Below are 16,565 nucleotides of genomic sequence, written 5' to 3' on the forward strand. Positions count from 1 at the left end.
TGATTAGGTCTAATTTGTTTATTTTTGTTTTTATTTCCATTACTCTAGGAAAGGATCCAAAAAGATATTGCTGCAATTTATGTCAAAGGGTGTTCTGCCTATGTTTTCCTCTAAGAGTTTTATAGTATCCAGTCTTATGCTTAGATCTTTAATCCATTTTGAGTTTATTTTTGTGCGTGGTGTTAGAGAATGTTCTACTTTCATTCTTCTCCATGTAGCTGTCCAGTTTTCCCAGCACCACTTATTGAAGAGACTGTCTTTTCCCCATTGTATATTCTTGCTTCCTTTGTTGTAGATTAATTGACCATAAGTGTGTGGGTTTATTTCTGGGCTTTCTATCCTGTTCCATTGATCTGTGGATCAATGGAATCAAGTGTGTTTTTGTTTTTGTGCCAGTAACATACTGTTGTGATTACTGTAGCTTTGTAGTATACTCTGAAGTCAGGGAGCCTGATTCCTCCAGCTTTGTTTTTCTTTCTCAAGATTGCTTTGGCTATTCAGGGTCTTTTGTGTTTCCATACAAATTAAAAAATTTTTTGTTCTAGTTCTGTGAAAAAATGCCATTGGTAGTTTGATAGAGATTGCATTGAATCTGTAGATTGCCTTGGGTAGTATACTCACTTTGACAATATTGATTCTTCCAATTCAAGAACATGGTATAAGATTTCCTTTTTTTATGGCTGAGTAATACTCCATTGTGTGTGTGTATATGTGTGTGTGTGTACGTGTATATCTCACATCTTCTTTATCCATTCTTCTATCGATGGACACTGAGGTTGCCTCCAGATCTTGGCTATTCTAAACAATGCTGCATTGAACAGGGTGCAGGTATATCTTCTCCAATTAGTGTTTTTGTTTTCTTGAGGTAAATACACAGAAGTGAAATTGCTGGATCATATGGTAGTTCTATTTTTAATTTTTTGAGGAACCTACATACTGTTTTCCATAGTGGCTACACCAGTTTACATTCCCACCAACAACACATGAGGGATATTTTCTCCACATCCTTGCCAACACTTATTTGTTGTCTTTTTGATAATAACCATTTTGACAGGTGTGAGGTGCTGTCTCATTGTGGTTTTTATTTGCATTTCCTTGATGATTAGTAATGTTGAGCATTTTTTCATGTGTCTATTTGCCATTTGTATGTCTTCTTTGGAAAAATGTCTATTCAGTTCCTCTGCTCATATTTTAATTGGGTTGTTTGTTTTTTTGATATTGACTTTTGTGAATTCTTTGTATGTTTTGGATATATTGTTTGCAAATATCTTCTCCTATTCAGTAGGCTGCCTTTTCCTTTTGTCAGTAGTTTTCTTCACTGTGCAAAAGCTTTTTCTAGTTTGATGTAGTCCCATTTGTTTATTTTTGCTTTTCCTTGCCTGAGGAGACATCCAAGAAAAATGCTGCTAAGACCACTGTCAAAGAGCATAGTGCCTGGGAACTCCCTGGTGGTCCGGTGGTTAGGACTTTGCACTTTCACTGCTGAGGGGGGCGTGAGTTTGATCCCTGGTCAGGGAACTAAGATCCCACAAGCTGCGCAACATGGCCAAAAAAAGAAAAAAGCATACTGCCTGTGTTTTCTTCTAGGAGTTTTATGATTTCAGGTCTTACGTGTAAGTATTTAATCCATTTTGAGTTTATTTTTATATATGGTGTGAGAAAGTCATCCAGTTTGATGCTTTTGCATCTAGCTGACCAGTTTTCCTGACACCATTTATTGAAGAGGCTGTCTTTTCCTCATTTTATATTCTTGCCTCCTTTGTTGTTGACTGTGTGTGCATGGGTTTATTTCTGGGCTTTCTGTTCTGTTCCATTGATCTATGTGTCTGTTTTAGTGTCAGTAACATACTGTTTTGATTACTATAGCTTTGTAGTAGTTTGAAATCAGGGAGAGTGATACCTCCAAAAAACTGCTTTATATTTTTAAAAAAGTAAAAAATATTAGAATGCAAATGACAAACTATAAAATATTTGCCACAAAGAAGATAAATTTATATTCTTCATTTTATTCCTACACATCAGCAGGTACTAACAGAGTAATACGGATGACCAATAGATACATGAAGTGATTTCCTCTTTGTAAAAAGTGTTGAGTAGTGCCACAGTATCTGAGAAGGGGGATTCACAAACTAATAATGCATAGTTTTCTTTACTATTAGCTTAACTTTATAACCTAGCCTAAGTGGATGATTTTTGTTCTCTTTTATAAAATGTTTCCTATTTATTTCTCATAATGAGATTATTGGAACATTTAAGAGTATACATACATATATAAATTCTATAAATAGTAATATTTGATTTAAACATTTTAGTAAGACATATGGAGGACCAGAGCCAGGATGTTTTGAGTACTTGCTTTGTGCTGAACAGTGGGTTATGGGTACTGTGCATGTGTTATTTCATTCAGCCCTAACCAACACACTAAATTCTGAAACTAAGACTCAAGTGTTTAAGAATCTTTAGTGCCTAACATCATTCACCTGGTAAGAAACCAAGTTGGAATTTGAATCTAGGTCTGTCTTACCCCAGAGTCTATTATTACACTGCCTCACATAACTTTTGTGTACTTCTATGGAATAAATGTTTGTTGCTTTTCTTTCTAGTTTTTCCCAAATGGATATGCCTTTGCCACTGGCTCTGATGATGCTACTTGCCGGCTCTTTGACCTTCGTGCAGACCAAGAGTTATTATTGTATTCTCATGACAATATCATCTGTGGGATCACTTCCGTAGCCTTCTCAAAAAGTGGGCGTCTCCTGTTAGCTGGGTATGATGACTTCAATTGTAATGTATGGGACACACTAAAAGGAGATCGTGCAGGTTAGTAAATAAGTACACATTAGGTTTTGATTTTGTCAGGAAATGTGAAAAGGTTCCCATCGGTTGTTTCTGGGGCCCCCATGGACACCCTGGGGAATGGCAACATGGCAGTTCTCATTCATGGTCATTGTTGATCTTTTGAGTGCAGTTACAGTCCATAAACCATATTTATGTTTCTGTTTTCTGAAGAGTAATATCTGATTCTATATTTTCTTGTTTGGTAAGTTTTGACATAAAGATGAATAGTGAATATAATTTAGTATGGTCTTTTCCCAATTACAGTTCTTTTATAACCTGACAGGAAACATGGATCTTCTTTTTGGCTCAGATCTTGTATGGGGCAGGACATGGAACCACTGTCTCCCCTTAACCCCGTACTCTGTGTTCTCCCCTGCAGCTTCCAGAATATTAGCATCCAGTTGTACTGGGGACTGTCATTAATAACAAATTACACAGAGTGACTTAAAATTTTTTTAGAATCAAAATTATACTCAAGGAATCAAATAGGTCTACATGGCTTGTTACCAAAACACAGCAGTCCTCTGACCCCAGCCCATGTTCTCTGCTCCCAATGGTAGCTACTTTTAAGTATTTACTTTTTTATCTTTAAAGAACATCCTGATTTTTTTTTTCTTAACTTTTAGGCATTATCTGTTGAGGGTTTGGTTTCAACATCCCTCCTCCCACCACAGCTTCCATCTTCCAGTTTTTCCCATGTAGTGAATTTGGTTTAGAACATCAGTCAGTGTTTATTACACAATTATGAATTTTTAAACAGTACTTACTGCCAAGCAGTGAGGTATATGCTGTGACTTCTTTTGCTGTGCTGCTTTTGAATATTCTCTAGGGTCAAATTAATTTTTTGGCTTACATTCTTAGTTTTGATGTACTTCTCACTAATTAATCTTCAAACTTTTTGCAAGTTTTGATATGTTTGGGAGTAGACCCATTTTCATCCCTCATTCTGGGCATTCAGTGGACCTTTTCAACCTGGAAACGTATACCCTGGAGTACTGGGAAGTTTAGGAGGCTTATTTAATTGGTTGCACTTTTTTCTCCATTATCATTCTGTTTGTAGAACTCCCATCATTCATTCATTCATTCTTTTTGGCTGCACTGGGTCTTCATTACTGCGCACAGGCTTTCTCTAGTTGTGGTGAGCGGGGGCTACTCTTCGTTGCGGTGCGCAGGCTTCTTATTGCGGTGTCTTCTCTTGTTGTGGAGCACAGGCTCTAGGCATGCGGGCTTCAGTAGTTGCAGCACGCAGGCTCAGTAGTTGTGGCTCATGGGCTCTAGAGTTCAGGCTCAGTAGTTGTGGCGCAAGGGCTTAGTTGCTCCGCGGCATGTGGGACCTTCCCGCGGACCAGGACTTGAACCTCTGTCCCCTGCATTGGCAGGCGGATTCTTAACCACTGCACCACCAGGGAAGCCCAGAATTCCCATTATTCTGACGTTGGACTTCTTGGACTTTCTTATTAGTTTCTCTCATATTTTCCATCTGTCTTTTTTGCTCCATGTTCTGGAAGAAATTCTTGCCTTTTCTTTCCATGAAGCTTCTGTTAAGCTTTGGTTTTCTATTTTTGCTACCATCTTTTTGAGAGTTTTTTTTTTTTAGGGCCCCCATTCTTTTTTTCATGAATAAAAGTCTTTTGTTTTTCTGGGGTCATTAATGAAAGCCTTTTTTGAAGTTTTCTTCTGAAAGCATAATCTTTTGTTTTCCAGGTTGCCTTTTTTCCCCCTTCTTTCTTATTTTTTCAGTGTCCTATCTATTATATTTCCTTAAAACTCTGATTCTTAGCCTCTTATTTATCCTTAAGAGTGAGGCACTATAACTGTTTGAAAGCCCTCTGCACATGGTTGGGGTGTACTGACTGTAGGCCTCACTGAACAGTGATCTGGCCAGGCTTTGATTGGGGAACCTCTGATATATCTTATGGCCTTTTTCCCCTTGGGCCAGCTGTCTTCTCTGAGGTGGATTGTTCCACTTTTCTACCTGAAGTATATAAGCTGACTGACAGTTTGGGGGCTGATTTCCGGGAAGAAGCTGGGGTGCAAGACAATTAGCAAGTAAACTTACTTATTCCCCATTTTCAGCAGTTTCACCAATCTCAACTGTGCCTATTTTCTTCTAGTTAAGAGACCCTCTTTTACTCTCTCTAGCAAATAAGTCTCTAGTCTTATGTTCTGGTGCAGGATGATAAATCATCTGACTCTGCAGAGTGAAGGAAGAGACCTGGGGAGTCTAACTGATTCCTGGACACTTTCTAATGTAGCCTCAGTTTACCCCATCTTTGCCTGTGTCTGGTTCCACAGATACCTGGTTCCACTAGTATCTGACCCTTTTGGAGGTTCTGCAGTTTGCTTTTGTTTCTTGGCTTATCAGACCATTTGCTTTGAACTTAGCATTTTGGGGTCCACTAACACACTTACCACCATACAGCTCACAAAATTTTGTTGCCACTGCTTGCTCTCATCCTTGCTGTCCTTGTGGGTGTTATGTCCTTGACCTTTTAAACACGTATACAGTTGTTGAGGTTTCTGAGGGAGTGGAGGCAATGTCAACATTACCAGGAATAATTTTCTACAACCTCTCTTGAGACTGCAGAAAAGTTCACGGGTTAGCATTTTGCAAGTAAATTTTTGGAGATACTCTGTTGTTCAAAGCCAATTACTTTTTTGAGGTATTAGGTGTTTTGCTTGGATCGAATGAATTAATATCCATAACAAAATAAAAACATGTTTGTTTTCTGTATTTTTTTAAACATATGCTTGAGTTTTAGTTTTGCTTTGCTTACAGCTGTTTGGTTTCAAGTTGACTCAACTGGATACTTTCACCTTAAAATTGAAATGTGACTCATGAATTGCTAATTCATTCTTCTTTCCAATATGACTTGGAGTATTTAGTCACAATGGTCATTTTTTGTTATTTCAACCCGTAATGGTAAATTTGCCTGTTGCCAAACATTGCCATACTGAAGGTACTGCACAAAATATTGTTAGACAAGATGAACTTCTGTTCCTAAGATTGGGTGAAAATGATATGCTTAATTACGTATGGAGATAATGAAAACTCAAACAGTATATTAAAGAAAAAATTCTTTTTGAGAATTTGATATATTCTAATTTTTCTTTTAAATCTTTACTTTTCTCATTTTCCTCTCAAATATTTGGGAATATTTAATTTTATCCTGTGTAGTGGTCAGAAGATCAAATAGGTTAAATATACAAAAGAAAACTAAGACTAGATGAGTTTGATGGTTTCAGAAAGTTATGACCAAAACATTCCAGGGTTTGGTGGTTAAAAGAATAAAGTAAATAAATTATGTTGTTATTTTTGGAAGTGGTAGTATAAGTCAGCTTCATTCTCATGTTTTTGTTGTTCTGGTGGTAAAAGTTCATTGAACATTTAAAATTTTGTTTTTGTTGAAAATAGCATAGCTTATTGGCAAAATTTAGAAGTATCATGAACTTATTAGAGATGTAAAATTTTAAGACTACATGTTGTTGAATAGATGATTTTGAACATACGCATAATTATAAAATAATTTTTCAAAAATGAAAAACACAATTTGATGCACATGTCAGAAGTTCACGGAATACAAAGAATTTTATTTTACCTACATGCCCACCTTACCCCTGGCACTCAGTCTCTCAACTCAGGGGAACCTGTTAGCTTTTAAGTACCCTCCCAGATCTTTTATGCATACACTTGTTTAATTCTAAAACTTGCCCATTGCTAACTTTTTACTGAACTTTTGTTTTTCAGGTGTTCTTGCTGGTCATGACAACCGTGTCAGCTGTTTAGGTGTAACTGATGATGGCATGGCTGTGGCAACAGGGTCTTGGGACAGTTTTCTTAGAATCTGGAATTAACAGCACAAATTTTGTGTTCTCCACTGATACCTGGAGAAGTCAGTACTACAGCCTATAGCTGTGCAAAAGAATTTACCTTATATTTGCAGGTGAAGATTTTTCTATTATTATATACAAAAAGAAGCTTTCAGTAAACTACAAAACAAAAAAAGGTGAAAACAAGGTAAAGGTGCTTGCTGAGATCAGGACCAGTGTATTAATTTGAGGAGTTGAGCTAATTTAACCTTGATGAATTTTTGCTTGTACTGTCTAATTCTTTTTCTTTGTGTAGAACAGAATGTACACATTATAGCAGCCTATCATGTTTGAGAGTATGTGTTTGCATTTTTTAAGAACTACATTTTTAACCTTGTATACCTTAAAAAGTGTCATAGTTTTGAGTTTTATAGTGGAGGAACCAGGCACAGTAATAGATGGAAGTGATTCCATTGATGTGTGTACTGATATTTGAAGCAAGTCCCCTTGTATTCCGACCATTTTGATCTAGAAGAGATCCTGGTTGCTTACTGTTTAAGAATGCTGACAGGCCTAGGTACCACTGAGGGGAGTCCTTGTGAATATCATTAGTTTCTGCAATATCCTCTGCCATCTTATCAATTTAAATTAGTGCTCATGTTTAGTCTTTTGAAGGGGACATAATCTGATGGCCAGGGAATAGAGATCTCACTCTGAAATTTTAGACATACATAAGAAACTCATATTATATTAATTGGTAGATAGCAGTAATCACATGAGAATGGTTTCTTGTTATTTTAAAAAGCTGGTTATGATCAGATGACACTTAGGTAGCATTCGAAATAGCTGGGCTTTCCTATTGATTTCATATTCTAGAACTGAGTTTGTAAGGTGCACTCATTTCAGCAGATTGATGAACATTTGGACTGTCCTTGCATCTGAAAGATTTTTCCCAGTGTTCTCCATCAGTGTGTATCTAGGTAGGAAAAATAATGTGATGGCATTACGTTTTTCAAAGAAGTATAAAATCTAACCAGTCACCAGGTCTGACTAGTTATAATCATTAAGAAAGTTGCTTTATGAATTTGTTCACATAATATAAAATCTGAATTGATGTTAACTTTCCGTGCCTTCAAAAATTTAAAAAGCAGACATTCAAGCTTTTTGATCTTCTGTAATATTTCCTCCCATTAGCACAAAATATTGGTTTTAAGTGGTTTTGCTTCAAAGGATACCAAGGTCAAAGTGACCCCCACTTTAAAGCCAAAAGAAGATTCTAAGAGCAGTTCTTGAAGGGGTCAGAGGAAAATACTAAGCAATTCCTCTGCTTGTCAGTGATATAATAATGTGTGTATTACTAGAACGGGCCCCCTTGAACTTAAACAGAGATCCTTGACCCTTGGATTTCTCTCTTAAAAATAATCTAAATGATTGACAGTAGAAGATTGTTAGTCTTCTTTGATGGTAAAGTCGTGGGGTTTTTCTGATGTAGAAGTGCATTGTGTTTTGTAACAGTAAACTGTCAGTAACTGTTGAGATAGGTCTGTTAACTTTTGATCACCTGTAACCCTAACCTAAATACTCCCAAATTTTACTTGTAAATTTTCATTTTTATATTGTGGATGTGCTAATAAGTGCATCAACCATAATGAAATAAGTAACTGTTTTAAGATACTAAAAAGAATAAAATGGGAAAAGGAAGATTTATAGGACCAAAAAAACAGACTTGTAGATGGCAGGCATGAATGTATATTTATATACACATTCAAGATTTCTATGAGCTTTAGCTGTTAATGTTTGTGGACTATTTATATCACTTCATAAAGAGCAGCTCTTTGAGATAAGGCAAGAATACTTCAAAGGGACATATTCATATCCAAAAATAGAGAGGGGTGAGGGTTTACCATGTAGTTCAGCAATTTATTCCAAAATCCTCTTCAAGAGAGCACTTCTACCATGTGCAAAATAGCCTTATATATATAAAAAGAGAATATCTCCTCTACTTTGAAAGTGGTTCTAGTAACAAGATACTTTAGTCAGAGGCACACAGACTATGAGAAGTCTGTGGTCTTCAAAATGTTAATAAAAGTGATTTAATGTTATTAAAGTTTTTGTAGATAGTTAAAAAGCAATTCCCATAATTAAATATGTATTAGGCAACTGAAAATTAACCACTACTACGGCTGTTATGACCGTATTATACATATGACCGAATGGTGACCTCATTACCACGTTAACTTACTACTTAAACCGTTGTTTAGTGATATGGGTTCCAGTTGCTAAATATTTGTTTCCTTGCAGTTTGAGTTCATCTGCTCATCTAATTCTTTTGTGCATAAGAACTTCCTAAAGTCAGTATAATTTGTAGAAGCACAGTACAGTTTGAATCTCAGTTTTTCAAAACTTAAAAAAAATATGGCCAAAAGTAGTTTTAAGGAATTTTATCAATATTGCAGTTCTGGTGCCTGATTTTTTTCTGTTTACCTAAGAAACATTTAAACGTCATGCGCCTCAGTTAGGTTTATTTGTAGAGTCTTTAATCACTTTGTAAAGAACAGGTTTTTTTAAGATGTGGCAAGAATATTTTAAAGGCACATACGCTTTTCTAAAACAAAGTGGAGTGATTGCCATGTGCTTCAGCAAATCATCCCATAAACCTGCTCAAGAAAGCACTTTGTGCTCTCAGCAAGAACATCACCTCCACTTTGATGGACAGGCCTCAATTTTGGCAGCTATGCTATCAGAGATTTAGACTAAATATCCAAGATCCCTCCCTAGCTCGGATTTTTATAGTTGAGTCTGTGGTTACAACAGCATATTGAATTCCATCTTCAGAGAGGCAAAGATTTAGGCTTAATATTTCATGAGATACTTAAGTATCAAGAGATACTTAATTCTTCAAGAGAGCCTAGTAAGCCATCTCCTTATCTTAATTTAGACTCAGTTGAACTGATTAATACAGCATGATGATAGTAAACTAGTTTCCTAGACATAACGGAGGTAGCTGCTTCTGGAATATGTTAAGTAATTTTAAAGTTAACATATTGAAAGAGAAATGGATCTTGGCTTCTCCAGGTGACAAAGTGAAATTTTTATTGTTGCAAAAAAAAAAAATACTGTGCCAATATTATATAACTAACCTTCTCCAACACTTTTGATGTCTTAGATTTAGTAATATTATTAAGACTTCTAAAAATGAAGACATTCATGGAAATTTATGCTTGATCATTGGTGAATGTCTCACAGTTTAAAGTACAACAGTTGAATACTTGTGGCTTACCTGTTGATGTGTTTAAACGTTAATGGAAAGTGATTAAACAATCTCCCAAATGGGCCTATGATTTTAGTAATAAACATGTTCTTTCTAAAATCTTCACAGTGTGAGTCAGACTTAAAAACATTTTTAAATTAAGTACTATGTTCAGTTTCTAATTTCCCTTTTGCCACTGTGGAAAGCAAAATTTTGAAGCGTTTCTTACCTCCTGTTAGAATTTTTAAAACACCCACCAGTCAGACTATCTTGTGAGAAATGGTATCACAGTGAATAAAATTGGTATTTTAAATTAGGTTAAGTAGAATGTGAAGTACCCTTCATATTTACTAGTTTTTCTCCCATTGTTCATTGTAAGTTGCCTTAAATTCACTGATATATTTAAAAGTATTGGTTATAATGGGTACTCAGTAAAGTGGTCTGTAGTTGAATGTCTAAGCTAGCATTGTTTTAAAAAGTAATTTATTAATCAGAATGATGGTACACCTTGTGTTTAGCAAATTTGTTTGCATGTTGATAAAATTTCCTAAGTCTTTTTTCTTAAATCCAATTGATCCTACAAAATAGTTGATTAATGCAGCATATGAAAAAGCTGGTTATATGTTTCAACTGGTGTTAAATGTGCCTGACAAAATCTTACATCATACAGTATTTTTTAATTAATAGAACTTCAGTGATATACTTGGTAGATATTTCAAGCCTTTTCTGTGTCTTACACAATGGTGCTCTATCCTATTGTTTTCTCTTTTCAAAGAAGCATCTGAACACTTGCATTTGCATATTCTTATCCAAAGGCATTCATGTCTAAGTGGGTTTTTTAAGTTGATTAAAATGTTTTTCTTCACCTAGAATGGTTTCTACAACAGCTGTGGCCAACTGAATCTGAATGTCAGTAGTTTGTGGGAAAGGTGAATGTATTAGATTAAAGCTCTTAGAAAAAAGCTTTAAACCAAACTATGGACTTGTATCATGATTTAACAGTATTCTTGAATCTTTCTTGCAGTAATTTGTTCCTTTAGTTGTACAGTAGCTCTGTGAAATAATGTTGCTGTGAATTGATACTGTAATCAATAAAGTGCTTTTAACAGATTTCATGTAGCATGTTTTGATTTTTAGTAGAATTACTTTTAAGTCCCAGAACTAAACTCCAAGCCCAATAGTTCATGTTCAGTTCTAATTCCTTTATCTAAACATTGGTAATTATTTTCTTCATGAAAAATGAATGGGCTGCTGGAAGCAAGGAAGAGAGGAGTGCCACTGACCTATTCTGTAGCACTGTGAATGTTAGCCTACTGTTAAAAGGCCACAGATTTTCATCAAAATGTCATTTTTTTCCCTTAAAGTTCCCTTAGGAAAAAGATGAGCAGGTCTCCCCAAGATAGCCATAAAAATCATTAAAAGATTAAAACTCACTAAATGCCAGTATAAATGCTACATTTATCAACTATCAGGCAAACATTTTATTTTCACCTTGCATACTTATAAAAAAATCTAGTTTTGTAAAAAGTTGAAGGTTACACAAAGTTTATAAATAATCCTGCAAACATACATAGTAGACAGTCAAGTAAATGTGCAATAACTTTGAACGCCAACAGCTACAATTCTTTATAATTCATGGGCTTGGTCATAGGTGCACTTATTATCCCTAAGCATAAAGGCTGGGCTTCATTACTTTAGTGTCCCATTTCCAACACTCATATTTTCAAGCTTGATCAGGCGGAACTGGATTCAAACTAGTGATGAAAAACTTAGTATAAACTTACTACACGAGAATCACACTACACTATTCTGTAGTTCCCAAACTTCAGCATGCATCAGATCACCTTGAGGGCTTGTTAAACCAGAGATTCCTGGTCCCCAAACCTAGTATTTGATTCAGTAGGTCTAGGATGAGACCCAAGAATGCAATTCTTTCTTACAACTTCCCTAGTGTAGTGCTACTGTTGACTGAGGGACTAAATTGTGAGAACCACTGTACTAATGAGGTGATACCAAACCACTATGCTATTTCAAAAGTTCAAGTACTTGCATATAAAGATTAAGACCCCCCCCCCAAAAAAAAGATTAAGGCCTTGAAATTGTAAACTTAATTAGCAGTACCCAGTCTTAGACATGTTTTTCATGTTGCAATTGTTACCTAATCCCACCTCTTGGTGGCTTGTATCATTTTTTGGTTATAAAGCAACAATATTAGCCATAAATGAATATTTATTTGGATTTGAATATTGCATTCTAATATCCGATTTGCATAAAAAATATTTTTGAAAGCCTTCTATGGCCTAAATAATATTTTCTCCTTAAAATATCCTGGAAAACAGTGTTGCACCTGTTGTGAAAAGACTGAGTAGCATCCAGGAGCCTTAAAGGCAGAGAAAAAGAAGTACTGAGTATTAAAAGAAAAAAAGCATGAAATGTTATCCCTCCCATGGAAAAGCAGCATAAACTATACTTGCCAAATGTGCTGTGTCTTCTGGGATTGTGCCTTTCTAACAAGCATCTAGGTGATGCTGATTTGGTGGTCCTCAAAACTACGTTTTGTGTAGCAAAGCCTTAGAATGTCAGTTTTTTAATGTTTCCATATAACTTCTCTATTAGTTTTTAACATAGAAACAAACAATACTTGAACTCATAAACATTTCATTAAGGTAAAAAACATAATTTTTAACCGTGACCTGTCAAATTCATACAATGTTTAAAAGCCACTCCGGGGGACAACCCAGCAGTATCCTTGGCAAATACTTTCTAAAGAACAGCATTTGTACATGACTGTAGCCGCCCAAAATTCAGATCTCCCATATCTCTGGCTATTTTTATCACTTCAAACTTAACTCTTAAAACTGAGATAGAAAGCTTTCCTTACTGGAATCAGAGCTGAGGCTGGAAGTGTTTCTTGAGAAACATGAGAAAACTATTTAGACGCAAATACCTTTATAAGGACTCTATAATAACAAACCTATATACTGTTTTACATCAATTTTAATAGGAATAAAAGAGGGAGTAAAAACAGCATTATTAGTGGTTTACATACCTGCCAGGATGCAAAAGTGATTGTAACCTGCATAAATAATACACTCAAGAACATTCCACACTCCTTTGTGGTTAGAGCAATGCAGTTTATAAAACAAAAATGTGACTATTCCCATTGAAATAGGCATCAAAAATTCGTTTTGAGAAAGAAGATGAAAGGAGCATTCTCTAACTCCTGGATGCCAGGAAGCAGAGTTTTTCAGAATCAAAAACAAAGAGAGCCCTAATTAAGAGCAAGGCCCCACCCCGCAGGGGTCAGAGAGTTGGTTCTTTAAACTAATTCATCATTTTCACATATCAAAGGATTTTTCTTTACCCAAAATTAAAACTAAAGAGACAACACTTTTCAGAAATGCACACACCCTGAGATAGATCAATACCAGGATCTACTCAAGGATTTGCTATTTAGGTATAGTTAGTATAATTCATATTTAAAGTCACTTCATAAAAATAACTGTCCCCATCTTCCAAGTTCCATCTTCTATCATGATCACCAAAGCAATCTCTATTGTTAAGATTCTTCTTCATCGCTTGAATGTAGAAACTGCTTAGTAAAATTCTCCAGCTCGTTTTCAAGTTGAACAGCTTTATTTCTAATTTAAAAAAATGAATAAAACACCAATCTAATCATAAAGGTCAATGAGAAAAAATGCATCCCATGCAAATCTTAAAAAAAAATCACTAGCCAGCTGTTGCTACATAAAATTGTCTGAACTCACATCATCAACTCTTTTTAAAGCATTTATTATATGTGCTACTGTAACTTTGCAATAAACACAGAATCCAATGGCCAGAAGAAAGGTATACTGAGATAAAATCTTTAATAAGAATGAAAAGCCTAAGAGACAGTGGAGTCACATCACCTTACATGGGAGTTACATCCTAAGTCACATAAAGACATAATTGTTCTTGAATTCCCGTTAAGAATAAAGCGTAGAATAAGTGGTTTTATGTATACACAAAGTAGCTGGTAGATGTCAAAGGACCATAGTTACCAAAAATATTTTTTTTAAATATTAAAATTGTACTTGATGCAGCCAAATGCCCATAACAAGAGGGAAAACAATGTAAATTGACAGGGGAATGCAGGTTTGTATCTCCCATTCTCATAGTCTGCCAGGGCACACACACATACTTAAATGAGTTTCTCTCTTTTCTTGGTCCTGTTTTGTTTGTTGCTGAGTGCATATGGTCAAGGTCATAAGTTAAATGTTCTTGTGAACTCCACTGTATATTTCTTCAAGTAATGCTCCTGAAGCATTAGTTAAGTTAAATTATATCTGAATGGCTAAAAGCCTAATTTAGTAACAAGGGAGATTCCAAATATTATGTTAATAATATTCTAAACTTATTATGTTAACATTATTCTAAACTTTCCTATTAGAAGAATTAGCAGATCAAAAATGTTGATACTTATTCAAGTCAGTCCTGCCAAAATCTGAAAGCTACATAAGTACGAATAATCTATTTTATCTGTTATGGCTTTTTACTATAGCAAGATGAAAAATATTTAAAAACCTACCTAGGTTAAAAAAAAATTTCTATTGGATATAGTTTCACCAAATTTGAAAAGCTGTATTTGGGATGACCTAACTTAAAATAGGAGCAATGGAATATGTGAAATTACCTTGGGTGTATTTGTGTGTGAGAAGTGATGCTCGGGTTTAAGTGATAGGCAGTCACCTTTTTCAGAGACCCTGAAATGGAGATGCAATGAGAATGTGACTGCTAAATCTTAATCTTTTCAGATTAAGATACCAGGGATGGACACTATCACAGGTGTTTTAAGTATAATGTCCCAAAATCCACGTCATAAGGACAGCCTCTCCAATTTGCAGGCGTTGCAAACTGTTTTTATATAGGCATGTGCCTATATAAAAAAACCAGCATGTGCCTATATAAAAAAACCAGCATGTGCCCTGGTAAGTAGCAGCAGGAAGTAAATGATGCTTAATGATTCTACCAGACTTGTAGGTGAGCCAGCTAATGGGTAATAAAGCTGAAAGAACTGCCAAGAAGTATAGATCTCGTGGTGATACTTCTGGTCTTGACCCCCAAAGCACAATTTATTTAGACTCCAAAGAATCCATGGCAAATCATATTAAACCAGAATTCCACATTATATTAGGATATCTTGTTTACTTCCGTTGCTTCAAATTTAAGTATACCTAACAGTCCCCAATGAGAAGAAAAGCTATGGGTCTTGGATATGTAGGACTGAAAATTCATACTCATACTTTTAATTACAAAACTTCTGCTCTGAATAAGGACTAGTATAGCTTAACATAGAGCTATAAGCTTAGATCTAAAAAATTCCTTTAAATTCAGATTTGTTTTTTTGTTGTTGTTCAAATTAGCTTTCATTGAAATTGCAAAATTACAATTAAGCCAATGCAGAAAGCCGAAAATTTTAACATAAATTTGCTAGTGATTTTACATAATTATATTTTGGTAATGAAACCAATAAATGTTCATATTATTAAGGACAAAAGGTTCAAATACCTTAAGCGCTTTGAATTGTTCTGTATTTTCTCCAGTTGATCTATCTCTTTGGATAATCTGGCAATTTCCTCTTCTAGATGTCTTTGTGTAATATCAACTTGTTGGCACAGGCGAGCAAAAGTGGTTGCCATTTCCCTTCAAATAAAAAATAATTTTATCAGCAGTCATGAATGTCTTTTAAAATGAATAAGCTTTCATTTAAAGTATATATTAAAAAAATAGATCACAAGTTTAAAAAATTCCCAAAAATATAAGGTATCAAAGAACACGGCTAAGAATGGTATGAGGGAGGGTATGGCACTTGTAAGCTTAATATGACTGTGGGCTTAATTTCATCTGGCCTCAAGACAAATGCTCAGTGGGTAATAACATTACTCTGCCATATTGCTGTAAATATGAATAAGCTATAAAAAGGCAAAGGATGGGTGTATTTCTTCAGAAGCATAATAAGCCTTACTCTTGTCCCCTGCCTATAGAAATAAATTACTGAGAACAGGAAAGAAAATTTCATGAACTTCTGTGACAGTCAAAAATACTTTAAACTATAGCAACATTTAACCACATTTCTAAAACAAAAGGGCTGTATTTAATTTGTGTGCTAGTTAATATGTTAACTTTGGAAAATATATTTATATTTTTGCAACTTGGAGCATGCCTGGTAGGTGTGTACCACTGGAATTTGATGAACTGACTTGTTTTTCTCTGCAACTATTCTCCTGCGCATCTTCATCTTTCCCAGGGTCCCTTCCCCCTCCATTCTCCCCTATCTGACCAAATACCAATATAAGACAAATGAAGCATCTTTTTATTTTAATATTTTATTACATTAATATTTAGCTAGTAGTATTATTATTATTTTAGCTAGTATTATTATTATTTTTAGCTAGTATTATTTTAACCGGAGTAATTATTTGAGGTTGCCTCCATTAGAGTGTAAAGTCCTCTAAGGAAGAATACAAGTTATCTTTAGCTTTTAATTTCCCATAAGTTCTAGAGTATTTATTGTCACACGGTAGGCAATTAATAAATGTTTGATGATGAAATGAATAGTAAGCTTCATTAATTCTGTTTTTATGAATGTGAGCCTCAGCTGATTTTGTTTGGCGGTCCAGTTTAT

General features: G+C 35.0%; 2 protein-coding genes across 7 annotated transcripts in view; one reads left to right on the forward strand and one right to left on the reverse strand.

Moving 5' to 3' along the window:
• Window positions 1-11,008, forward strand: part of GNB4 (G protein subunit beta 4) — a 68,814-nt gene extending 57,806 nt beyond the window's left edge. For all 4 annotated transcript variants that reach the window (XM_027111344.1, XM_027111363.1, XM_027111354.1 and 1 more), the window contains 2 exons: window positions 2,604-2,820; window positions 6,587-11,008. In XM_027111344.1, the coding sequence (XP_026967145.1) occupies window positions 2,604-2,820; window positions 6,587-6,693 (324 nt within the window). In that variant the 3' untranslated portion in view covers window positions 6,694-11,008. The remainder of the gene's footprint in view (window positions 1-2,603; window positions 2,821-6,586) is intronic.
• Window positions 11,009-11,612: 604 nt separating this feature from the next.
• MFN1 (mitofusin 1) overlaps window positions 11,613-16,565 on the reverse strand; it is a 33,950-nt gene continuing 28,997 nt past the window's right edge. For all 3 annotated transcript variants that reach the window (XM_027111312.1, XM_027111303.1, XM_027111323.1), the window contains 2 exons: window positions 15,449-15,583; window positions 11,613-13,539 (listed from right to left, as the gene is read on the reverse strand). In XM_027111312.1, the coding sequence (XP_026967113.1) occupies window positions 13,458-13,539; window positions 15,449-15,583 (217 nt within the window). In that variant the 3' untranslated portion in view covers window positions 11,613-13,457. The remainder of the gene's footprint in view (window positions 13,540-15,448; window positions 15,584-16,565) is intronic.

The sequence above is a fragment of the Aethalodelphis obliquidens genome, unplaced genomic scaffold (assembly GCF_003676395.1).
Source record: "Aethalodelphis obliquidens isolate GAN/ISIS:26980383/991018 unplaced genomic scaffold, ASM367639v1 scaffold1, whole genome shotgun sequence".
Lineage (NCBI taxonomy): Eukaryota > Metazoa > Chordata > Mammalia > Artiodactyla > Delphinidae > Aethalodelphis > Aethalodelphis obliquidens.